The sequence below is a fragment of the Salvelinus sp. IW2-2015 genome, linkage group LG9 (genome assembly GCF_002910315.2).
Source record: "Salvelinus sp. IW2-2015 linkage group LG9, ASM291031v2, whole genome shotgun sequence".
NCBI lineage: Eukaryota > Metazoa > Chordata > Actinopteri > Salmoniformes > Salmonidae > Salvelinus > Salvelinus sp. IW2-2015.
In genome coordinates this window covers 1478100-1505231 of record NC_036849.1, presented here as the reverse complement: position 1 = coordinate 1505231, position 27132 = coordinate 1478100, and the positions used below count along the sequence as shown (strand labels likewise).

At 42.7% G+C, this 27132-nt stretch overlaps 1 protein-coding gene across 7 annotated transcripts in view; it reads right to left on the bottom strand.

The window, feature by feature from the left end:
* The window catches only part of nrxn3a (neurexin 3a), a 423493-nt gene that overhangs the window by 144505 nt on the left and 251856 nt on the right, over positions 1-27132 (bottom strand). For 2 of the 7 annotated variants that reach the window (XM_023993923.2, XM_023993921.2), the window contains exon 1: positions 24017-25504. The exons of 2 other annotated variants lie outside the window; for them this stretch is intronic. In XM_023993923.2, the coding sequence (XP_023849691.1) occupies positions 24017-24320 (304 nt within the window). In that variant the 5' untranslated portion in view covers positions 24321-25504. Of the gene's footprint in view, positions 1-24016; positions 25505-27132 lie in introns of those variants that run through there. 3 more of the 7 variants (XM_023993922.2, XM_023993920.2, XM_023993919.2) reach the window with 2 other exon arrangements.

Sequence of the window (27132 nt, the reverse complement as noted above, 5' to 3'; positions counted from 1 at the left end):
GAAGTGTTGGCTTTATGCATAACGGAACAACCATTAAGTTAATGAACGTAAGCCTGGTTAAAAGACAAAGAGAAGCCTGTGGGCAATTCCAGGGCAACGGAGACTTTCAATTTAAACTGTATGCCAAACAAAAACGATTTATTTAAACGTTTAACAAACCATACAACTCTATGCACAATGACTACTTTGAACAATTTCACAGTAAAGTAAATAAATGAATACACTTTTACTGGAAAAAGTACGCAGACGCAAAGTTTGGTAACAGAATACAACTGAGGAAGACTGTACCGTAATTCTGCTACCAATCTTCCTCGGTTACCAAACTTTGTATCTTCACAGTTCTTCCTGTAAATGTGTTTTTGCTAAATGTTCAGTGGAAATTGTTAAAAGTAGTAGTGCATAGAGTTGTATGGCTGAACTTTGAAATCAATGGGTTTTGTTAGTGTAACGTCTGCTTCCAACTCACACCCACAAACACCTAGATCCCCTGAACACAGCTCACTTTCCAGCCCACTTTCCAGCTCACACTCTCAAACACCTAGATCCCTTGAACCCAGCTCACTCTCCAGGTGCCAATCACCTGAATTCTACACACCTGTATGTCATTATCACACACTATTTAGTTCAGTTCTTTGCACCCCTCACTGTGAGGTATTGTTTGTTTTGTGATACATGTTTTTCAGAGTGCTGTTTATCCTGTGAGTTACTCCTCCCGTTTGTGATAGTTTTTGCCTGCCTCACTAACGACGTCTTTTGTCTATTCCCTGCCTGTACTTTAGCCTATCCGATTTCCTGTTATCTACCCATTGCCTGATCTCCCGGACTATGTTACTAGCCTTTTCCCGGCCTGTACTGTTCCCCTTTTGGACCCCCTGTGTATGACCTTCTGCCTGCCCCTGGACACAGCTACCTACCTGCCTCCTGTGGTCCTTTGCAATAAACACCTGCTGCGCCCTGCGCTTGAAACCAGCTCTCTGTCTCCCCTCGTGTTCATTACAGTTAGGTATACATTTTAAAGGGAAAAATCTGAGTCTCAGCGTAAATAACATTACCATGGAATTGCCCCTGGTTAAAAGAGCGAGCAAGGAAATCATTCATGAGGTGAGTGAGTAGAGAAGTGTTCAATTAAAAATGTCACCCCTCATTATGGTTCAAACACACTCCAGATTAATTTAGTTCACACACACGCACATCAATAGCGTTGCTGGGGCCATTGAGGTGGAGCGGTAGGTTTGATCACACCATCTGGATCGACACCGCTCCACAGTGACACAGCTTGGAAACACACCCGTCTTCACACCCCTGTGCTGCCACGCCATGGCAAGACCTGCTGCCTTGGGATGAACGATCATCCTCTAACAGCACTCGATGTAGCTCTACCACTGAGGTGACGTAACCTCCTTTCTTAGAACTATCTTTCTGTCCGTCTACTGGGGTAAAGAGAATGAGAAGCTAAACTGTCTCGTTTACTGTGCTTTGATTCTTCCTTGATGACACATGGTGTAACACACACGCGCACACAGCCAGGGATGCTTTCGCGTCTCCCGCCCACACACACTTCAGACCGGAGCAGCATCAAGACGAGTCACCATCTGGAGTGTCTACACTGGCAGAGCAAACAGAGTCATCTACCTAGCAGGACTAATGTACCAACACACAGAGATAAGTGTATATGTGCTTAAGCGTATATTCTGGGAACTGAAATTAACATAAATGTGAGTATTCAAACTGAGTACTTCCATGCAGTCTGGCCCAGGAGTGTGAAGGTGAACGGAAAGGCACTGGAGCAACAAACCACCCATGCTGTCTCTGCCTGGCCGGTTCCCCTCTCTCCACTGGGATTCTCTGCCTCTAACCCTATTACAGGGGCTGAGTCACTTGCTTACTGGTGCTCTTCCATGCCGTCCCTAGGAGGGTGCGTCACTTGAGTGGGTTGAGTCACTGACGCGATCTTCCTGTCTGGGTTGGCGCCCCCCCCTTGGGTTGTGCCGTGGCGGAGATCTTTGTGGGCTATACTCGGCCCTTGTCTCAGGATAGTAAGTTGGTGGTTGAAGATATCCCTCTAGTGGTGTGGGGGCTGTGCTTTGGCAAAGGTGGGTGGGGTTATATCCTGCTGTTTGGCCCTGTCCGGTGGTATGTCGGATGGGGCCAGTGTCTCTCGACCCCTCCTATCTCTGCCTCCAGTATTTATGCTGCGGTAGTTTGTGTCGGGGGGCTAGGGTTAGTCTGTTATATCTGGAATATTTCTCCTGTCTTATCCGGTGTCCTGTGTGAATTTAAGTATGCTCTCTCTAATTCTCTCTTTCTTTCTCTCTCTCGGAGGACCTGAACCTAGGACCATGTCTCAGGACTACCTGGCCTGATGACTCCTTGCTGTCCCCAGTCCATCTGGCCGTGCTGCTGCTCAGTTTCAACTGTTCTGCCTGCGGCTATGGAACCCTGACCTGTTCACCGGACGTGCTACCTGTCCAGACCTGCTGGTTTCAACTCTCTAGAGACAGCAGAAGCGGTAGAGATACTCTGAATGATCGGCTAGAAAAGCAACTGACATTTACTCCTGAGGTGCTGACTGGCACCTCTCGACAACCAGTGTGATTATTTCTATTTGCGACCCTTTTTGAACTGGATCTGGTCATCTGATGAACATTTGAACATCTTGGCCATGTTTGTTATATCTCCACCCGGCACAGCCAGAAGAGGACTGGCCACCCCTCATAACCTGTTTCCTCTCTAGGTTTCTTCCTAGTTTTGGCCTTTCTAGGGAGTTTGTCCTAGCCACCGTGCTTCTACCCTGCATTGCTTGCTGTTTGGGGTTTTAGGCTGGGTTTCTGTACAGCACTTTGAGATATCAGCTGATATAAGTAAATTTGATTTGATTTTCATTCTTGCCAGAATAGGTCATTTAGTTGATTTGGTTGATTTTATTGGTGACCAAGTCCAAGTCTCTTGTGGCAGCTCCTTTTCATCTAATTAGCTGAGTTTCAGTGTGGCCCAATAAAGCATTCTGTGGGACAACCAAAAATCTCACTGGTTGATGTTGAATTTCAGTGTGGCCCAATAAGGCATCCTGTGGGACAACCAAAAACCTCCCTGGGTGATGTTGAATTTCAGTGTGGCCCAATAAGGCATCCTGTAGGACAACCAAAACCTCCTTGGGTGATGTTGAATTTCAGTGTGGCTAATAAGGCATCCTGTAGGACAAGCAAAAACATCCCTGGAGAGATACATCATTCTCAGAGACTGGCCTTGTTTATTCGAGGTGCCTTACTGCAGGTGGACTCAGTGGGCTGTGTAGCACACACATGCGGCACACAGCCACACACATACACAGCTGTCCCCGACACTCTTGGAAGAGGGCAATGATTTGGCGATCTGGCGTGTGTACTAGTGGTTCAAAATCCTACATGACAGTTACAAGACTGCAGCAGAAGAAAGAAGGAAAGAAAGAGAAATGAGACGGATCTGCTCACAAACCACCCTCATCAACCTCTTCACTGATACTGCAGTCAGAGGAGGCTGGTGATAGGAGCTGTAGAAGGACGGGCTCATTGTAATGGCTAGAATGGAATAATGGAACGGAGTCAAACATGCGATTTCCATATGTGTGGTGTGGTTTGATGTCGTTCCATTAATTCCATTCCAGGCCTTCAAATGAGGCCTGTCCTCCTATAGCCCCTCTGCTGCAGATCATGGTCAATTGCCTCAGTTTTCATATGGTGGTGAAGGGGCAAGGGGAAGAAGAAACATGTTTTGTAGATGTAAAAAAGTTATCTGGCAGCGGCTTGTGTGTGTGTGTGTGTGTGTGTGTGTGTGTGTGTGTGTGTGTGTGTGTGTGTGTGTGCGTGTGTGTGTGTGTGTGTGTGTGTGGTGTGGTGTGGTGTGTGTGTGTGTGTGTGTGTGGTCATCTTCACAATTCAAGCCAGTCCTCCATGAAAGCAATTCAGTTTATCCTTGTCTTAGCAACCTAACGCTTCAACCAAACTATCTTTGAATTGTCCAACAAGTGGCCGCTCTCTGAGAGGGCTATCCCTTTGCAATTCTCAGATGAAGACTATTCCTACAAGCTCAAAACTTTGATGGAGAAATGGGGTTAGGTAATAAAATGTTGTGACAACCCTAATAAAATAATTCATTCATTCATACTGATTCCATGGCACACGGTATATGAACTGATTCACAAAATAACGGCCGATTAAAAACATAACATTTTTCTATTTAAATGATTATACAAAATTCTTGCAACCAATATTTGTATTTGTATTCATTCATTAGCTGCTGCAAAGGCAGCTACTCTTCCTTGCGTCCAGCAACATTAAGGCAGTTATATAACATTTAAAATGTTACATTTCCTAACACTTTTCAAAACAAAGTGTTTTCTCTGTGGCCACTACTCTACTATCACATATCTACAATACAAAACCCATGTGTGTCTTATCATGTGTATGTGTGTCTGTGCCTGTGTGTGTGTGTCTCTTTACAGTCCCCACTGTTCCATAAGGTGTATTTTTATTGTTTTTTCTATCTGATTCTACTGCCTGCATCAGTTACCTGATGTGGAATAGAGTTCCATTCGTGGCATATCTTGTGGGGTATGCGTGGGTGTCTGAGCTTTGAGCTAGTAGAATAGAGTGTTACACGGTGCCTTGCAAATGTATTCATCCCCCTTGGTGTTTAAAAAAAATAATTGCATTACAACCTGTAATTTAAATTAATTTTATTTTTGTATTTCATGTAATGGACATACACAAAATAGTCCAAAACGGTGAAATGAAATGAAAAAAAATTACTTGTTTCAAAAAATATATACAGTGGGAAGAACAAGTATTTGATACACTGCCGATTTTGCAGGTTTTCCTACTTACAAAGCATGTAGAGGTCTGTAATTTTTATCATAGGTACACTTCAACCGTGAGAGATGGAATCTAAAACAAAAATCCAGAAAATCACATTGTATGATTTTTAAGTAATTAATTTGCATTTTATTGCATGACATAAGTATTTGATCACCTACCAACCAGTAAGAATTCCGGCTCTCACAGACCTGTTAGTTTTTCTTTAASAAGYCCTCCTGTTCTCCACTCATTACCTGTATTAACTGCACCTGTTTGAACTCGTTACCTGTMTAAAAGACACCTGTCCACACACTCAATCAAACAGACTCCAACCTCTCYACAATGGCCAAGACCWGAGAGCTGTGTAAGGACATCAGGGATAAAATTGTAGACCTGCACAAGGCTGGGATGAGCTACAGGACAATAGGCAAGCAGCTTGGTGAGAAGGCAACAACTGTTGGCACAATTATTAGAAAATGGAAGAAGTTCAAGATGACGGTCAATCACCCTCGGTCTGGGGCTCCATGCAATATCTCACCTCGTGGGGCATCAATGATCATGAGGATGGTGAAGGATCAGCCCAGAACTACACGGCAGGACCTGGTCAATGACCTGAAGAGAGCTGGGACCACAGTCTCAAAGAAAACCATTAGTAACACACTATGCCGTCATGGATTAAAATCCTGCAGTGCACGCAAGGTCCCCCTGCTCAAGCCAGCGCATGTCCAGGCCCGTCTAAAGTTTGCCAATGACCATCTGGATGATCCAGAGGAGGAATGGGAGAAGGTCATGTGGTCTGATGAGACAAAAGTAGAGCTTTTTGGTCTAAACTCCACTCGCCGTGTTTGGAGGAAGAAGAAGGAAGAAGGAAGAATGAGTACAACCCCAAGAACACCATCCCAACAGTGAAGCATGGAGGTGGAAACATCATTCTTTGGGGATGCTTTTCTGCAAAGGGGACAGGACGACTGCACCGTATTGAGGGGAGGATGGATGGGGCCATGTATTGCGAGATCTTGGCCAACAACCTCCTTCCCTCAGTAAGAGCATTGAAGATGGGTCGTGGCTGGGTCTTCCAGCATGACAACGACACGAAGCACACAGCCATGGCAACTAAGGAGGTGCTCCGTAAGAAGCATCTCAAGGTCCTGGAGTGGCCTAGCCAGTCTCCAGACCTGAACCCAATAGAAAATCTTTGGAGGGAGCTGAAAGTCCGTATTGCCCAGCGACAGCCCCGAAACCTGAAGGATCTGGAGAAGATCTGTAGGGAGGAGTGGGCCAAAATCCCTGCTGCAGTGTGTGCAAACCTAGTCAAGAACTACAGGAAACGTATGATCTCTGTAATTGCAAACAAAGGTTTCTGTACCAAATATTAAGTTCTGCTTTTCTGATGTATCAAATACTTATGTCATGCAATAAAATGCAAATTAATTACTTAAAAATCATACAATGTGATTTTCTGGATTTTTGTTTTAGATTCCGTCTCTCATAGTTGAAGTGTACCTATGATAAAAATTACAGACCTCTACATGCTTTGTAAGTAGGAAAACCTGCAAAATCGGCAGTGTATCAAATACTTGTTCTCCCCACTGTATGTTTAAAATAATATATATATATATATTTACCCCAAAAATATATATGGGGGATTGGAAATGATGCAGACAATTTCATTGATGGAATCCACAATCTATATGCAATATTAAAGCCGATCTACCACTTAATAAATATTTTAAAAAGTAAAATTAAATGTAAAATTAAAAATACAATTATCAGGAAACAGCTCTATATGTCTTGTGATTAGTAATCAATGTATTCTTGCAGGGGAGGGGGATCTTCCAGGGGAATCTATACATCTACATGTATAAATTGTGGTGGCCACAATTTAGCAGTGGCAGTGTGCCACTACTAAATGCATGTAGGAGAAACACTGGACATTTACCATTAAACCCGATGCAACCCAAAAGCATTAGAATTGAAAAACACTAGGGGAGAGTGGGGTCAGTACAACTGACTAGATATCCCATATTCAGTATTCAGTAAGTTGAGCCAAAGGGTTTAATTGAGCCACCCTTGTTTCTAGAAAACCATACACAAAATGTATTATTTGACCAAATATTTAGGAAGAGTTCATCATTTCATGGAGCCTGTGAAGGAAGAAACTACATGGAAAAAGTGGTAAGCAAGTTAAGTTGAAAAAACGGATTTCCACCAAGTCTAATTAATTTATTGTGTTAGAGGTTTCATGATGCTTGTATCTAAACCAAAGTTGATCATTTTAAGATTGTTCTATACATCAGTTGGGGTCTCTAACCTTCCATATGAGGTCTAAGCTTCCATATGAACCTAGCATGAAAGTGCATCCTTGTGGCTGTGTAGGCTGCTATAGTCAAAACGTTTGCCTTGGGGTAAGTTGAGCCAATGGCAAGTTGAGCAAATTGAAGTGTTTTCTCTCCAGGGGTAATGCAATGCACCCTCAGTTGGAGAGGCTTCCCTCTGGCCGGCGCTTCAGTATGCCCATGGCCAAGAAGAACGTGTTCAAACATTTATTCGTTCCATGTGCTGTTGGACTACTAAATGCAAAGTAAATTGTATCAGTATATGTTCTTATCTATCCAGTGCAGTTGAAACAGCTGCCGGTTGTGAGTGAATGTATTAATGTCCTCTATATTGTTAGTGTATGCAACATGATGGTTTAAATGTGTATGATGTGAGAATGTATTTGTATGTGGTCCTTTTAAACTTCTTATGGCTGCAGGAGCAGTATTGAGTAGCTTGGATGAAAGGTGCAGAGGTGCTCATAGTAAACTGCCTGCTCCTCAGTCCCAGTTGCTAATATATGCATATTATTATTCATATTGGATAGAAAACACTCTGAAGTTTCTAAAACTGTTTGAATGATGTCTGTGAGTATAACAGCACTCATATGGCAGGCAAAAACCTGAGAAGAAATCCAAACAGGAAGTGGGAATTCTGAGGCTGGTCGATTTTCAACCAATATCCTATTGAATTCACAGCGAGATATGAATGAGTTTGCACTTCCTACGGCTTCAACTAGATGTCAACAGTCTGCAGAACCTTGTATGATGCCTCTACTGTGAAGGGGGGCCGAATGAGAGGGGAATTAGTCAGGTCTGCCATGACCTGACCATGCTTTGACCATGCGCGTTCACATGAGAGGGAGCTCTGTTCCATCGCTCATCTGAAGTCAATGTAATTCTCCGGTTGGAACGTTATTCAAGATTTATGTTAAAAACATTCTAAAGATTGACTCAATACATCGTTTGACATGTTTCTACTGACTGTTACGGAACTTTTGGACATTTGGTCAGCTTTTAGTGAACGCGCTTCCCTGACGTTGGATTTATTTACCAAACACGCTAACAGAAATAGCTATTTGGACATAAATGATGGACATTACCGAACAAAACAAACATTTCTTGTGGAAGTGGGAGTCCTGGGAGTGCATTCCGACGAAGATCAGCAAAGGTAAGTGAAGATTTATAATGCTTTTTATGAGTTTTGTTGACTGCACAATTTGGAGGGTAACTGTATGGCTTGCTTTTGTGGCTGAACGCTGTTTTCAGATGATTGAATATTGTGTTTTGCCGTAAATCTTTTTGAAATTTGACACAGCGATTGCATTAAGAACAAGAGTATCTTTAATTCTATGTAAAACATGTATCTTTCATCAAAGTTTATGATGAGTATTCATGTTATTTGACGTGGCTCTCTGCAATTTCTCCGGATATTTTGGAGGCATTTCAGAACATGGCGCCAATGTAAACTGAGGTTTTTGTATATAAATATTAACTTTATCGAACAAAACATATATGTATTGTGTAACATGAAGTCCTATGTGTGTCATCTGATGAAGATCATCAAAGGTTAGTGATTCATTTTATCTCTATTTCTGCCTTTTGTGACTCCTGTCTTTGGCTGGGAAAATGACTGTGTTTGTCTGTGATTTTGCGGTGACCTAACATAATCGTTTGTGGTGCTTTCGCTGAAAAGCCTATTTGAAATCGGACACTTTGGTGGGATTAACAACAAGATTACCTTTAAAATGGTATAAGATACATGTATGTTTGAGGAATTTAATTATGAGATTTCTGTTGTTTGAATTTGGCGCCCTGCACTTTCACTGGCTGTTGTCATATCGATCCCGTTAACGGGATTGCAGCCATAAGAAGTTTAATGGAAGGTGATGCCAAATAAACATTTCCATCCTGGATGGGCAATAAAGTTGCATTCTATTATCGCTGAAATATGAGGTAAGAACAGGGCCTGGCCTATGTTAAAAGTGTTTTAAAAAGTACAGCTTTAGTTAGGTGTTAAGCCGGTGTTAAAATATGCTTTACAAAAAGCAATTGTGATTGTGTTGAATACAGAAATGTGCAAGTGGCTTAACTTACCCTGTCCCACGGTTCAATTTACCCCATACTTTTTTTGGACAAGCTATGTTTTCATAACTGTAATGTTTAAATTATTTCTGATTATACTGAACGTATTCTGTATACTGTTTTTTGGGGTGGGATTGGCACAGGGTGTGGGGGGTCCATTTTTGGGGGATTCCACATGTCTTATTCATTAGTAGGAAGAAGTTTGGTCCAAATCGGATGTTGGGTAATATATTTCTTGAATATTATCTGAATCCTAGAAATTAAAATGGCCAATTAGGGTGCAAACAATGAGCTTAATTTCCCTGAGATAAAACTTCATTTCAACAATAAAATGTTTCAGGAATGCCAATTTTACCTGTTTCTAACTACAGAAAGAATTTCAGAACAATCTGAGATGGTGGGTGTCATGGCTTGCTGAAATGACATGGAACGACTCATGTCTGCCATTTCCTCTGGAGGATTGATATGAGTGTTAGCTCGGCAGCAGGGAGAGAACAAGGGAGGAAAAGAGAGCGAGAGTAAATGAGTGAAGGAGCAAGAGGGTTGGAACTATGGCCTCTGATTCAGAGAGCTCATTCAGTTTCAGAGGTGAATTAGACTGGCAGCGTTTGATCAGGTCTAGCACTCACAGAGTAGAGTGATGGACAGCTGATTAGGAAGCCTTCAGTTCTTCTGATAGTAATCACAGGTGTCTTTGAGAACCATGAGAATATACCTTCCTGGTTGTGTGTCGTGTGTGTGTGTGTGTGTGTGTGTGTGTGTGTGTGTGTGTGTGTGTGTGTGTGTGTGTATTGATGAGAAGAGCAGAGGTGGGCAAGGTAATATAAAATCAAAGCAGAATCCATCTTCTCCTCTATCAAAGCAATAATTGCCTCAGAAGCATTAACATCACAGTCAAATCGAAAATGTATCATAAGACAATACAGATGTTGTGTCAGTCCGAGAGCAGAATTTTGACAGACATCTTCAAGTAAGGTGTTACAGTTATACTGTATGTGAGGCACTTTTGTAACTTTCATGGTGTTCTCGTCATTGTCTGCATCCTTGGCATTGTTGGAAGGTTGCTGGATCGAATCCCCGAGCTGACAAGGTAAAAATCTGTCGTTCTGCCCCTGAGCAAGGCAGTTAACCCACTGTTCCCCGTGCACCGGAGACAAGGATGTAGATTAAGGCAGCCCTCCGCACCTCTCTGATTCAGAGGGGTTGTGTTAAATGCAGAAGACACATTTCAGTTGCTTTCAGTTGTACAACTGACTAGGTATCCCCTCTCCCTCCCCATCACTTTTTTTTTCTCTCTCTCTCTCACCTCTCACTGTCCTCTCTCTCTACTGCAAATGATTTAGCCCCAGCCGCATTAATCCCATTATAAGTACATATCCTCCCCTGAACCAATAGGGAACTGTTTATTTGTCTTTAACACAATATGCTAATACTACGTGGGAGTAGTAATTCAAATAACATTCCCCAAACGCATTCCCCAAGAATGCGCTACAGACAGTCACTGCCCACTCCACTGCAGTTGGGAGCTGAGAGCATGGCTAATGGCTAATGCATTCCCCTATGGTTCCACACCAGCTATTGTTCTACTGTACAGTAGAGAGCGTTTTGTAATGATTGTATTTTGTGGTGTTGTAAGGCGGAGGTTGTGTGTCGGTCATCCTGTTGTTTCCGGGGTTTGAGTTAGCGTGGAGGGGCTAGACCTGAATACAGCAGGAAGGGATGAAACGCACACACACTCGCAAACACACACGTGCAAACATAAAACTTGCAAACACACACACGTGCACACACACAGGACAGAAGCTAGCGGCATACGCATTCAAGTGCTCTCTCAGAGGCTTTGTAGAAAGGTAGATTACTCTTCTGATGTGTCTGTATGCTTTGCTGCAGTATATCTGGAGGTGTGAGTGAGTGAGTGAGAGAGTGTGTGTGCGTGTGTGTTTGTGCTTTATGATGGTAAAACAGATTTGATTAATGGGCTGGTAGAGTTTTCGCAGTTTGTGTTTGATGCTCATTAAGTCACTTTTCAAAGAAGTAGAAACTAGTCACACGCACACACACACGGACACGAACACACACACACACCGACACTCCCAGCGCCCCAAACACGCGCGCACACACACACACACACACACACTTGGCCCCTCAACCCAAACCAAGCAAAGCTGTTTGTAGCTGTGGAAAATAATGATGATTGTAATAACTATGACAGAATGAGGATCAAAAGGTTTCCCGCAGCAATCACCAAACACTCACTTATCCTAGCAGACTGCTTTGTAATATATGGGTTGTGCAACAGCAAAGGAACACTTACAACAACTCCAACAGAATGAGGAATCAGCATAAACACTCACTCTGGCGCCAAATTGACTGAAACAAAATATTATGCGTGGGAAACACAAGAGTTCTCTGGTAATGCATTTATGTACAGTATTCATATGTTTGTGTACAAATGCATCGGAGGTGTTTTATACCACTCAATTCACTCACTTATCACTCCCCACAGTAACTCCTTTCGGGTATATGTTGTGGATTATATCACGTAAATGCCAAGTTCATGGTCAATGTGGCAAAGTGCCTATCCAAGATGGCCGCCATGTCACCTGACAGCTCACCTTAGGCGATCAGGTTGTCACCAGCTGAACATATTAAGATGGCTGACACACACACCACACCAGAAAGAAAGAGGCGAAGCAAGAGGGTTTACCGCGGACAAAATCTGTCCATGAAAATAAGACCACGAAGTGAGTAATTTTTGTATGGAGGAAAATGAGTGTCGAATTTGATCAACACTGATATAAGTGGGCGCACGTGGTTGCATGATTGCAGGTAGGTGGAAGGAGGTGAGATCAGGAGGGACCAAAGACAGTACAGTGCTTCCATCTTTGAGGACATGTATTGCCATTAGTGGTCGACCGATTATTCGGCATGGCCGATTAATTAGGGACGATTTCAAGCTTCCATGACAATCGGTAATCGGCCATTTTGGACGCCGATTATGGCCGATTTCATTGCAGTCCACGAGAAGACTGCGTGGCACTTGTTACGCGAGTGCCGCGTCAAAGGGACCTTGTGGCTGCAAGGAGCCAAGGTAAGTTGCTAGCTAGCATTAAACTTATATTATTAAAAAAATATCAATCAACCACAAGTTAACTACACATGGTTGATGATATTACTAGGTAAACTAGCTCGTCCTGCGTTGCATATAATCAATGCGCTGCCTGTTAATTTATCATTGAATCAGAGCCTACTTCAACTTCGCCAAACGGGTGATGATTTAACAAAAGCGCATTGCCGAAAAAGCACAATCTTTGCACAAATGTACCTAACCATAAACATCAATGCCTTTCTTAAAATCAATACACAGAAGATTTTTTTTTTTTTAAACCTGCATATTTAGTTAAAATAAATTAATGTTAGCAGGAAATATAAACTAGGGAAATTGTGTCACTTCTCTTGCGTTCAGTGCAGAGTCAGGGTCTATGCAGCAGTTTGGGCCGCCTGGCTTGTTGCGAACTGTGAACTAATTTCCCAGAATTCTGGCATAAAATTGAAGGTTGTGCAATGTAACAGCAATATTTAGACTTATTGTTGCCACCCATTCGATAAAATACGTAACGGTTCCGTATTTCACTGAAAGAATAAACGTTTTGTTTTCGAAATGATAGTTTCCGGCTTTGACCATATTAATGACCAAAGACTCGTATTTCTGTTTGTTATTATGTTATAATTAAGTCTATGATTTGATATTTGATAGAGCAGTCTGGCTGAGCGGTGGTAGGCAGCAGCACGCTCGTAAGCACTCATTCAAACAGCACTTTACTCGTTTACTGCGTTTGCCAGCAGCTCTTAGCAATGCTTGAGGCACAGCGCTGTTTATGACTTCAAGCCTATCAACTCCCGAGATTAGGCTGGCAATACTAAAGTACCTATTAGAACATCCAATAGTCAAAGGTTATGAAATATAAATGGTAGAGAGAGAAATAGTTGAAGCTTCATAAGTCCTATAATAACTACAACCTAAAACTTCTTAAGTGGGAATATTGAACCACCAGCTTTCATATGTTCTCATGTTCTGAGCAAGGACCTTAAACGTTAGCTTTTTTACATGGCACATATTATACTTTTACTTTCCAACACTGTGTTTTCGCATTATTTAAACCAAATTGAACATGTTTCATGATTTATTTGTGACTAAATAGATTATATTTATGTATTATATTAAGTTAAAATAAAAGTGTTCATTGTCCGTTCAGTATTGCTGTAATTGTCATTATTACAAATATATATATAAAAACTGGCCGATTAATCGGTATCGTCTTTTTTTGGTCCTCCAATTATCGGTATCGGCATTAAAAAGTCATAATCGGTTGACCTCTAATTTCCACTGTTTGAGCGGTCACTCAACTATAGTGTCAATACCATACCAAATGGTGTATGGCAGCCATCATCCCAGGACTCTCCACTGATTGAAGCTCTTCCTGATTATCTGACGTATTTTGTTACTATGTACTTTGATTTGGTCTATAGTTTCTTACTTATCATACGATGTGTTTGAACCTTACATTGCTTTGCTGCACTATTGTTTGCATACTGCTACTTAGCATTTAGCCTACTGTTCATTTCAGTTCTAATGTCGCGTTCACATCATGTCTTAAGTATCCTAGTCGTAATTACGAGGGGGTGTTTACGTGCATTTTTCCTAGTAAGAAGGTCGCCATTCAAGTATTGCTTACCTTTGTTGTAGAAGTGACATTGTTGAAACATTTAGCCTTTAGCATTTTAGCCACTTACGTTTACAGAATTTAGGGGTAGTATTACACGAAGTGTACAAAACATTAAGGACATCTGCTCTTTCCATGACATAGGCTGACCAGATGAATCCAGGTGAAAGCTATGATCCCTTATTGATGTCACTTGTTAAATCCACTTCAATCAGTGTAGATGAAGGGGAGGAGACAGGTTAAAGAAGGATTTTTAAGCCCTGAGACAATTGAGACATGGATTGTGTGTGTGTGCCATTCAGAGGATGAATAGGCAAGACAAAAGATTTAAGTGCCTTTGGACGGGATATGGTAGTAGATGCCAGGCGCACTGGTTTGTATAAAGAACTGCAACGCTGCTGGGTTTTTAACGCTTAACAGTTTCCAGTGTGTATCAAGAATGGTCCACCACCCAAAGGACATCTAGCCAACTTGACACAACTTTCAACACCTTAAAGAGTCCATGCCTGACGAATTGAGCCTGTTCTGAGGGCAATAGGGGGGAAGGTGTTCCTAATGTTTGCTATACCCAGTGTATATGAGAAACTGTGTAAAGCCAGGATAATTTATGTTGATTATGATAACTGCCACTTGTTTAATTTTGTTCTCAGAACCATACATACAACTATTGTCCTCTGATGATTGAACTGCCATAATAAAACTGATCAAAGTGATCGAAGAGAATTCATGAATCTGAGTCTCTCTGACAGGAGCCCTTTGGCATTCACAAAACCAGCTATACAGTCTTTTCAAACCCAGGCCATTTTTTAAAGCGTAAATACAATGAAGCCTACCCTCCAGCAAAGTGGACATTTCAGATAATCATAAGATATTTCAAATCTTTCAAATACTTGGAGCGTTGGTTTAAGCCAGCATGGAATGCCAGATGGGTGAAGTTCACACTTCTAGGACTAATCCATTGGTTCCAATGCACCAGCCAATCAAGCACAGCTAAAGCATTTGAAAGATTTCACATTTTATTTGAACCCAGGTCTGCTAACTAACCACCCACTCCAGATATTACCAGTTGTCCTGACCTAAGGCCTCAGGTTACATCAGTGTGACCAACTGCTGTCACTACCTCTAACAGCGACCGAAAGAAAATAAACAGTTGTGAATACATCTTCAGGTCAGTGGAGTGAGAGAGAGGGTGATGGTTGAGAGAAAGGGTGACGGTTGAAAGGGTGACGGTTGAGAGAGAGAGAGGGTGATGGTGGAGCGATTAGAGGAGGTCACAAGTGTAAGTAATATGTCAAGTTATAAACTCAGCAAAAAAAGAAAAGTCAATTTTTCAGGACCCTGTCTTTCAAAGAAAATTCATAAAAATCCAAATAACTTCACAGATCTTCATTGTTTCCCATTCTTGTTCAATGAACCATAAACAATTAATGAACATACACCTGTGGAACGGTCATTAAGACACTATGGTCAGGGGCGGTGTGTCACAGCATCATCGGACTGAGCTTGTTGTCATTGCAGGCAATCTCAACGCTGTGCGTTACAGGGAAGACATCCTCCTCCCTCATATGGTACCCTTCCTGCAGGCTCATCCTGACATGACCCTCCAGCATGACAATGCCACCAGCCATACTGCTCATTCTGTGCGCGATTTCCTGCAAGACAGGAATGTCAGTTTTCTGCCATGGCCAGCGAAGAGCCCGGATCTCAATCCAGAAATGTCTGGGAACTTGCAGGTGCCTTGGTTGAAGAATGGGGTAACATCTCACAGCAAGAACTGGCAAATCTGGTGCAGTCCATGAGGAGGAGATGCACTGCAGTACTTAATGCAGCTGGTGGCCACACCAGATACTGACTGTTACTTTTGATTTTGACYSCCCCTTTGTTCAGGGACACATTATTYMATTTMTGTTAGTCACATGTCTGTGGAACTTGTTCAGTTTATRTCTCAGTTSTTGAATCTTGTTATGTTCATACAAATATTTACACATGTTAAGTTTGCTGAAAATAAACGCAGTTGACAGTGAGAGGACGTTTCTTTTTTTGCTGAGTTTATGTNTGTTATGTTCATACAAATATTTACACATGTTAAGTTTGCTGAAAATAAACGCAGTTGACAGTGAGAGGACGTTTCTTTTTTTGCTGAGTTTATGTCAAGTTATATGTCCCTGCAGGTATCATAAAACTAATGTCAGCCAAGATGATTTTTTTTCTTTTTACCTTTATTTAACTAGGCAAGTCAGTTGAGAACAAATTCTTATTTTCAATGACGGCCTAGGAACAGTGGGTTAACTGCCTTGTTCAGGGGCAGAACGACAGATTTTTACCTTGTCAGCTCGGGGATTCTCTAACCATGCTCTAACCACTAGGCTACCTGCAGCCCCATTTTTTTAAACATATTATATATGAGAACATATTACATCCATATATACAGTAATATACATTGTCAAATGTCAACACATGAAGGAAGGCATGCATGCACACACACACACACAGACTCTCAACATGTTTCCCTCTTTCCTCTTTCTTTCTCTTTCATCTAAATCAGTCATGTCATTGTTGTTCCGTGCCTTGGCTTTAGTGATAAGTCTTCCAGCCTGTCAAACAAATGCTGGGTTGTGAGGCTCAGCCCCACTGTCGGGGCTTCTTTAGTCATACAGAGTGTTTTCAATGTGCTCTCCAACCCCTCCAGCTATTCTCTATGCTGTACCATTTACCCAGGTAACTCGGGCTTTCTGTTCTACCACTCTCTCGCTGTCCCTCAGTTCTACCTCTCCCTATGTCTCTGATCTCCCTCCCTCTCTCTGCTCTACCTCTTCTCTCGCTACATATCAGCTCTCTCTTCTCTCTGTACTCCATCTCACAGCTCTTTCTCCTCACTAACTAAGAACCGAGGCATGTGTCATCTAGCATCTGCTGTCTTTTCAACTGTCACGAGGAAACGGTGCGAAATACAAAGTAATAAAGTTGTAATAATACAAAATGGTGTGTGTGTCATGTCATAAGAACATGTTGGACGTTCAGTTTTCACATACAGTACTCGTCAGTTCTCTGGTGACATGTGGGTGGATGACAGAAACTTCAGCTTTGACAACTTATGAATGGTCCTTTCAATACGGAAGGAGCCGGGATGGCAGATGGCTTCGTGTCACTGATATACAGAGAATAAAGAAAATATTAACTTTACACATGACCATATTTCCTCACCAGAGAACATGATACATTAGTGGTAATGAAGTGTACTTTGAAGCACACTACCTATTTATAGCACTACCTAGTTAGTATTTATACGCAACATTTGGTTGACCTGATTCTGGAAATAATCATCAATGATTCATAATGATGTGGACAAATGTATCATTTTCAGGTCATTTAGAGTCACTGTAAGCAAATGTATCGCAAAGAAAAAAGTGTCTTAAAATTACCTCACTGTCTCTCTCTCTACCTCTCCCCCTATCTCTCTCTGTATGAGATCCTGTTATGAGGTCTCCTCCAGTGTCTTGCCGAGTATGATAATCCCATACTGAGGATTCTGGTCTAAACGTCCCTTTGATTCTACATGGTTCACTCCGTTCCTTCACTCTGGGGTCTGGGGCTGCCCTGGGTTCCTCTGGGAAAGAATGCTTCGAGCAGAAAGAGTTGAAGGCAAACTATCCTCCATGATGGAACTGGAAGTACTTTGACAATAGCATTCAAATGTGGATTCTTATTAGAATGTCATTGCCTTTAGTGCCCAGCATGGCAAATCCCATACCGGGTCTCAAACTATACATCCAAGGCTCTCACCAAAGGAGACATGTAAAGGTCATACACCCTATGCCCTTGCTCTGAACTCCATCCCAATTTCCTTTCAGGCTATTCCATGCATTAATAACAATTTAATGGAAGAAGTTATTTGTAGTATCTGCCTGAAAACATACACTGAATGAACTGAGCGTTAAAGATTCTGTTAATGAATGGACTAACAAACTGGGAGAACCATAAATCAAGTAACGAGCTAACTGACTTTATAAAGTGTCGAAAAGGAGTCAAAGGTTGAAAAATAATAAAAAGGGCCACTTGGTGGTAACACAATCACTTATTCCAGTGCAGCCGTCTCCCATCTGTTCTAATGGAACTAAATTAGAACCGTCCATTGTGGAAGCCAATTACTTCTCGTCTGAACTCGTCCACAACGCCTGTTTTTCAAGTCAAAACGCAAGCTAGTTAATCAAATCGTATAGGGATGGAGAAAATAAAAACTCTAAAGAATATGATGTAGGTGATTGAAGTCAGCGAAGGGGAAGACAATAAGTAAAAGTGCTTTTCACTTTTACTCATTTCTGAACTGCTTTCTCTTTTATTATTCGACTGAATTATGGAAAATTATGGAAATGCCGATGATTGTAAGATGTGTTTAACTGTTTCTTTTGGCAGAATGGTAATATGAGGCTATTATTGCAATTATGACCAATTATGCTTCATATTTTACCCACTTTAACAGGAAGGGGCATGAAATTCTAAATTAAAACAAGTCAGCCATTAATAAAAAGTAGAAATGCTCAACTTTTTTTTATTTTACAACCTTTTACATCTTCACAACCGGTTCAATGGGTTCAGAGCGTACTTCTCCAAGATGTCTTATAGTGTAAGGGAGAAGAAGAGAAATAGTACTTTCATTTAGGATACCTTTAAACAAGACAAGATTTCATTAACTTTACATTTCTTAAACCAAGTCAAGACGATGAATGAAAAGGACTGGACCCCATTGGTTTCCCTGCCAAATATATACATAACTTTGTCTGATTTAAATCAGAGTGTGCCAGTGATTGCTTTGATGTCTGAATTGAGCATCTCCAAAACCCATTTGGTTATAGATCTCACAGCCTGCTCACATAGAAGAGTGCAACATCCATATTACATTCAATTTCCAGACTTTAAATAGATATGTCTGAATAGTGAGGGGAATGGATAGAGTACTCAGGTAGCCTATGCTGGGAACCCCTCTAGCTTGTGGAATTCTCTCTCTCTCTCTGTGTCTCTGTGTGTGTCTCTCTCTCTCTCTCTGTGTCTCTCTCTCTCTGTGTCTCTCTCTCTCTGTGTCTCTCTCTCTCTGTGTCTCTCTCTCTCTGTGTCCTCTTCTCCCGCTGTGTGTGTCTCTCTCTCGGTGTGTGTGTCTCTCTCTCTCTGTGTGTCTCTCTCTCTATGTGTCTCTCTCTCTCTCTCTCTCTCTCAACATAGCCCCTCCCTCTCTCATCTCTCTAATGGCTGCCCAAAACACTCAATTCTGTGCCACTGGCAGGTACAGCAGCACCAGCCCACTTCAAAGGGGATTTTGATTAAGGCCATCTATCCAACTGTGACCACTGGCAACGCTCTAGCAAAACACCTAGTTCAGGCAGGTGTGCAAACATCCTGTTTTCTTCGATACTGTATGTTGCCTTCCTAAGCCGCGGAAACAGGTGTAACAAAACAACACAATGGCAGTTATTGTTGTATACCCACTAATAAGCTTGGTTTGGAGACAAAGGCGACAGACAGATCATTATGTCTGTGGGACAAATCCCTGGCCTGTCGCCTTTGTCTTTCTACAGGTCGTTATCCCCTTTACGCATCATGCCTTCCCAGTCAGAGCAAACTCTATGCTCTCTTATTAAAAAGGTGGGAGAACAGGAGGCTGATTAGTCACATACACTCACACACGCGCACACACATGCAAGCATGCCCGCAGGCAGGTACACACACATACACAAGCATCACAAACACACTCATGTTGCTGGGGTGCCGCGCCAATGTCCGATGGTTTGTTGCATTGTGTTCTGGCGCCTTAAATAAGTCACAGCTCTGAATCACAGGGCGAAAGGAAAGAGGATATCAGAGCTGGACGTCTACAGGCTATATATTTGCTGTGCCTCTCCTCATTCAGATGGAAACAGCTCTGCCATACATTCCCAATGTATGATATAATACACAGGATAGAACATTACAATAGGACAGAACATTGCCATTTAAATAAAAGGCTTTAAGATCAATAGCTAATAGAATAAGGCACCAATGTTGAAATATGAATAGAAAACATAGATGAAAGAATAGGAATTAGTGATATAAAAACAGAATGGTTCAAATAGTGTTTCACAATAACAAAGCCCCTTAATATAATTCAAAATGACCCACAATATGAATAAAAAGAGTTACGAAATCACAGATATAAATCCGAACCACGTTCTCATTTAGTATTTTAATAGAATAGTAAAATCCTATCTTAAAAAGGACGTTCAATGAAAAAACTATGTAACCTACTGTAGGCTCAATGAATGAGCCAATTAATCAAATGGCTATTGAATCTGATACAATTGAAGTCAGAAGTTTACATACGCGTTAGCCAAATACATTTCAACTCAGTTTTTCACAATTCCTGACATTTAATCTTAGTAAAAATTCCCTGTCTTAGGTCAGTTAGGATTATCACTTTATTTTAAAAATGTGAAATGTCAGAATAATAGTAGAGAGAATAATTGATTCAGCTTTTATTTCTTTCATCACATTCCCAGTGGGTCAGAAGTGTACATACATTCAATTAGTATTTGGTAGCAATGCCTTTACATTGTTTACATCCTTAAGCCATTTTTCCACAACTTTGGAAGTATGCTTGGGGTCATTGTCCATTTGGAAGACCCATTTGTGACCAAGCTTTAACTTCCTGACTGATGTCTTGAGATGTTGCTTCAATATATCGACATAAATTTCCATCCTCATGATGCCATCTATTTTGTGAAGTGCATCAGTCCCTCCTGCAGCAAAGCACCCCCACAACATGATGCTGCCACCCCCATGCTTCACGATTGGGATGGTGTTCTTTGGCTTGCAAGCATCCCTATATTTCCTCCAAACACAACGATGGTCATTATGGCCAAACAGTTCTATTTTTGTTTCATCAGACCAGAAGACATTTCTCCAAAAAGTATGATCTTTTTCCCCATGTGCTGTTGCAAACCGTAGTCTGGCTTTTTTATGGCGGTTTTGGAGCAGTGGCTTCTTCCTTGCTAAGGGGCCTTTCAGGTTATGTCGATTAAGGACTCGTTTTACTGTGGATATAGATACTTTTGTACCTGTTTCCTCCAGCATCTTCAAAAGTTCCTTTGCTATTGTTCTGGGATTGATTTGCACTTTTCACACCAAAGTACGTTCATCTCTAGGAGAAAGAACGCATCTCCTTCCTGAGCGGTATGACGGCTGCGTGGTCCCGTGGTGTTTATACCTGCATACGGTTGTTTGTACAGATGAACGTGGTACCTTCAGGCGTTTGGAAATTGCTCCCAAGGATTAACCAGACTTGTGGAGGTCTACAATGTTTTTCCTGAGGTCTTGGTTGATTTCTTTTCATTTTCCCATGATGTCAAGCAAAGAGACACTGAGTTTGAAGGTAGGCCTTGAAATACATCCACAGGTACACCTCCAATTGACTCAAATTATGTCAATTAGCCTATCAGAAGCTTCTAAAGCCATGACATCATTTTCTGGAATTTTCCAAGATGTTTCAAGGCACACTCAACTTAGTGTATGTAAACTTCTGACACACTGGAATTGTGATACAGTGAATAAGTGAAATAATCTGCCTGTAAACAATTGTTGGGAAAATTACTTGTGTCATGCACAAAGTAGATGTCCTGTTCGCCCACCTCATGAAAAATGAGTTTCAATGTCTCCAACCTAAGTGTATGTAAACTTCAGACTTCAACTGTACATGAATAGACAAAAACACACCCACACATATTTCATACAGAATCTCCATACCTGAATCACAGGGCATAAGGAAAGGGACATCAGGGCTGCGCGTCGTACAGGCTAAATATTTGCTGTGCCTCCCCTGTCAGAAGATGAAAACTAAACTGAACCAACGGTAGCTAGCCAACGGACACTGAACGCTAGCAAAATAGCTTCGTCATATTACTTCAGGAAGACAAACTTATAACATGAACTCCTGACTGATATTGTATGAGTAAAGTACAATGTTTTCATTGGTTACTATGTCGATTTAGTGAGTTTTATAAAATAAATTTGGGAGGGCGGGAGAGAACACAGCCTACCTCTTTCAGATGGAAACAGCCCCGAACGAGCTCACGTGCGCAGCACTGACGTCACACACAGAGCCCAACAAAATACCAGGAGATTCAACCAAAAACAAATGAGGAAAACTGGTGATTTGGTGAATATTCATCACAGTTTACTAACTCCTGTTACACTCACACAGGTGAACACATGCATACTCTTAGAAAAAGGGTTCCAAATGGGTTCTTCAGCTGTCCACATAGGAGAACCCTTTTTGGTTCCAGGAAGAACCCTTTTTGGTTCCAGGTAGAACCCCTTTGTGGATAGGGTTCTACATGGAACCCAAAATGTTTATTCAAAGGGTTCTCCTATGGGGCCATCCGAAGAACCCTTTAGGGTTCTATATAGCACCTTTTTTTCTAAGAGTACCTACACGAGCATCACACACAACAAGCTCGTCAGATGCTGTAGAAAACCCCAGCAGAAGTCTCTCAGAGGTGAGAAGACAATCGTTTCCTCCTCCTCCTCCTCCTCTTCCATTGCAACGCACCTTTGCAGAGGAGTCTGTACCGGTACTCCCTGTATAGAGCTTTGTTTTTTTACTGCTGCTCTTTAATTATTTGTTACTTTTATTTCTTATTTTTTTAGGTATTTTTCTTAAAACTGCATTGTAAGTTTTTAGAAAGTTTTAAGTAAGCATTTCACTGTTGTATTCGGCGCATGTGACAAATAAAATGTGATTTGATTTGAGTATTTTTCTCGTATTGTAATGAGCTGGGCTAAGACAGTCCAAAGTCGCCAGCACTACACAGCGTGCCATGCCTCAACACTCTAAAGCTAAGCCCGAGCGCACCTCCCGTCTCACCTAAGGACTTTGCTGAATTTGTAATTAAAATGTTGCTGAACGCAGGCTTCCACACTCAGCTACTGCTGCCTCACGAAAAACAAACAAGTGTTGTTGTGGGTAGAAGCGACTGAGTAATGTGCTAAGGATTTTAGAAAAGGGGAGAAACTGATTTTAAATAAAAGATGTCCAAACATTTTTAGGATAAAAAAATGGCCTAGCCAGCCAAGACAATGAGGAGGTTTGAGGAGGAGGAGACGTAATTGATCAAGCGTTGGAGGTCAGATGATGAGAGCGAGAGGGCTAGAGAGAGAGAGAGGGCTAAAGAGAAAGAGGGCGAGAGAGAGAGATGTAGCTTCAGGCAATGGAATGTCCCAGATGAACTGCCTTGGATCTTGGGGTTTGAGTTTTTCTCACACACCTACAAGTGACTTCAGCTATCGTACAAGTAAAAAAAACTGTTATACGGATAAAAAAAGTTATTGTCTAGCCCTGCACACACACACACACACAAATTCAGAATATACTCTCTTCCCCAGTCAGCATTTTGCTGTAATGGAATAACTGCTGTGGCGCTGTCGGAGAAGGGTGCAGAGCTCCCCTATAATTGCAAAATAGCTGCACACTTATAAGTTCCCACACGCTCCCACCAAAACACACCAGCACTATACAGCCCAGTAATTAAATAGTATCAGAGGACCAATAGAGCCCTGTTGACACCCTTCTCTCTCCCTCTCTTCCCTCCTCTCCAAACTCACCCCCTTTCCCCCCTTTCTTCTCATCCCCCTTTCCCCAGCGGATGGCTCCACCACAGCGCTATTACTGCCAATCAACTAATGCACCTGATGGCTTTGAAGAAGACTCTCTACAATTAGCAGCTATTAGCACGGGGTCCCTAATCCGAGCCAGCAACATGGCAAAGCCCAGAAAACTGTACAGTTTTATCTCGTCTTTTTCTCTTTTGACCCTGTGTTTGCTTCTCTTGCTTTATGTCCTTTTCCCTTCAATAAATTCTATTAAGAGCTGCTTTAAGATTGCTGTTTACGCAGAGAGAGATGAATGAATAGTCTACTCATAAGGGAATTGCGTTCGTGGTTGCTTAAGGCTAGGGTAAAGAAATTAAGGTTCGAGTTTAGGGTTAGGGGTTTAGGTTTTAAGAACAAGTTCATTTTGGTCAAAAGTGTAACTCACCATGGCCACCCCTTAGCGAGGCTGGCGAGCGGTAGATAGAGATGGGTGCAGATGAGTGATGCCGCGTCCCGTGGAGGTGATGCTCCGGGTGGGTATAGGACGTAGCCTGCTCCTGAGGTCCGGCGGCAGCCACGCTGTTATCCTGCCTCCCCCTGGGAGAAGAGCTCCACACAGACCCAGCTATACATCCCAGAGTCAGAGACCACATCCAGGGGCTCAGGCGCAGGCGGAGAGGACTGGGGTGGTGGTACATACCCCCTTCCCCGGAGCCCCGCGACAGCGCGAAACCGGCGGGACGAAGCATGATCCAAGCCCGAAGGACTGACAACAGATGTACGGCACGGGGGAAACTCTACTGAGACCAGGCTCATGATGGACACATCCCCATACTAGGACCACTACGAACCCACGTCCACCTGGTTTAGCTCCTGTACCCGTATGCAGGTCCGGCTTCAGTTTCAGCTAAACCCACAGCACTCCAGCTCAGAGTCGTTCCGGGGGAGAGGATTCAGAGGATCTCTATATTGCTTTTACACCCCTTACACTGACGTTGTGCCCTGACTGAAAGCAATCGGAGGTTTCAATCTCCTACAGAATTTCCCAGACGAACAGCAAACTTAAACTCAAACTAGAGAGCTATTCACATGTTCTAAATTGTCCAAGGGGAAAGAAACATTGGGTGTCTCTTTCGCGCTCTCACAATCTTCACGCGCTTTGCCACTTTGCCCTGAAGGTAAAGCAAAATAAGTGTTTTCTCTTTCTCGCGCTTCTCTTTTCCTCGAAGGAAGGGAAATCGGATGACTTTCTTTCTCTCCCTCTCTGGACCTTTGTGCGTCGTCGTGTACAACTCCTGCTGCTCTTCTGGCTGAGAGCGTATCTCCTGCGCTCGTTCACTCGCTCACTTGCTCACTCTCTCGCTCTCTGTTGTGGCGCACTCTGCGTGTGTCTCGAGCAGCTATCAGTCGCACATGGCAGAGCGCCGCTTGTCCCTATCTCTCTCTCGCTCTCTCTCTCTCTCTCACACACACACACACACACACACACACACACACACACACACACACACACACACACACACACACACGCACACACACGCACACGCACACGCACACACACGCACACGCGCACGCACGCACAGATGAAGAGGAAAAATATAACCACCTGGTTTATCACCACTCATCCACATCCGTATAGAAGAAGTAACCACTGTTTTGAAAACAAAACATCACATCTATCACCTAACATAAATACCACTTCCTCACTGTTCGCTCTGTGGTTCTGTGGCGCACTGGTCCACTGTAGCGCTCCAAAGGTGCTGCAGCATAGACACCATGGGCAGAAAATAAATCCCCTTTCTTTTCTCTTCTCTCCTGTGTGTCTCAGTGTCTCATACTCCTCTCTGGGGGGGAGGAGTGGGGGGAGGGGTCCTGGTGATTCCACTCACCCCCTCTGTCTCAGGCTCAGCACCTGAACACAGCCTCCTGCTCTGAAAGAGAGAAGAAGGGATCCTAATCGGATCCTTCACTGGATACAGCAGGCAACACCACTGAGAGCATGAGTGAGAGAAGGGAGGTGCACAGGCAGATGGAGAGAGAGAGAGAGAGAGAGATAGAGGGGGGGGAGAGAGAGAGAGAGAGAGAGAGAGAGAGAGAGAGAGAGGGGAAGGGAGGCTCAGGTGAATCAACGCAGTGGGAATGGGATGGGAGGGTTCAAGAGGGTGGGTGGGGGGTGCAAAAGGAGAAAAAACAAAATGGGCCAGCTTAATGCAAATCCTCATAGAAAGCAGAGGAGGGGTGGAGGGGACTGCTGCAGAGCAGGGCAACTAGCGATGTTCAGGGGAGGGAGACAGAGTGAGAGGGAAAGAGATATGGAGAGAGAGAGGAGTGAGACAACGTGGGAGAGAGGAGGATGAGACAGAGAAAAAAGAGAGGGAGGAATAGAGAGAGAATACTGGAAAAGTGGTAGAGAAAGAGAGAGAGAGAGAGAGGTAAAAGAGAGAGAGAAGTAAAAGCTGAGTGTGGATATGCGCTGCCAGCTCGGCCATCGACAGAATCGGAATCAAATCGCTGTCTCCAGCTACGTCCCGCGCGATGGCAAACCAAAACTGACAAGGGAATATTCTAATGGAAAAGCTTTTGATCCTCCCTGCTTTTCCGCAGTTCTGTTCCCCTCTGATCGCATTAGGAAACCAGCGGCTCCCACCACGCTTCCCAAAATAGGAAATTAGGGAACACTAACGAGCTTAAGGTGCATGAGAACCACTGATGTTTCCACCCGTAATAGAACAAGGCTCTCGGAATCAAATTGGGACAATGCATTCGGTGCTATTTCCAACCATCCATTTGTGACTTTACCAAAGGAACTATTGGGAAGTGTAATGTTGATGCATGACATAGGAAATCAGATTAGGTCCTGGAACTACGTTTTTAATGTACGCTTGTACCCACGATGATCTAATTCTCTTCATTTTTACATTTCAAAAATACATTTAACTAAGACCTGACACATGCATTGTAGTCTATGCATAATTCAGACATTTCTTGCATTTCAAAATAAAATAGCTTTACAAACAAAATGCCAGGGAGTTCAGACCTCCTTTGTTAATCTATGGTTCTATCAGGCAGAATCAGAGTACTGTGTGTGTGTGTGTGTGTGTGTGTGTGTGTGTGTGTGTGTGTGTGGTGTGTGTGTGGTGTGTGTGGTGTGTGTGTGTGTGGTGTGTGTGTGGTGTGTTGGTGTGTGTGTGTGTGTGTTGTGTGTGTGTGTTATTAGGTGTGTGTATTAGTGTGTGTGTATTAGCGTGCATGTACTGTACCTATCTATCCATGGGCCAATGTGTAGCGCTGGCTGCATGCAAATCTCGGCTTAATGGACATTCAAATTCCCGAGGAGGACCTCCTGGTCTTTGGCTCTAGGTTTGATTATCTCTGTCTGTGCTCTACATCTCAAACAGAGAACTAGTCCACTATCGGGAATATCAAGAGTGCTCTGAGTAATGTCTACTCTTTCCTCTCCTCCCTTTGTATTCAATGAGAGTCAATATTAAACTATTACCAGAAACTGTCAAGGTCCAGTGATTGCTTGGTGCTCCTCTAGCCCAGTGTTTCTCAACTCCA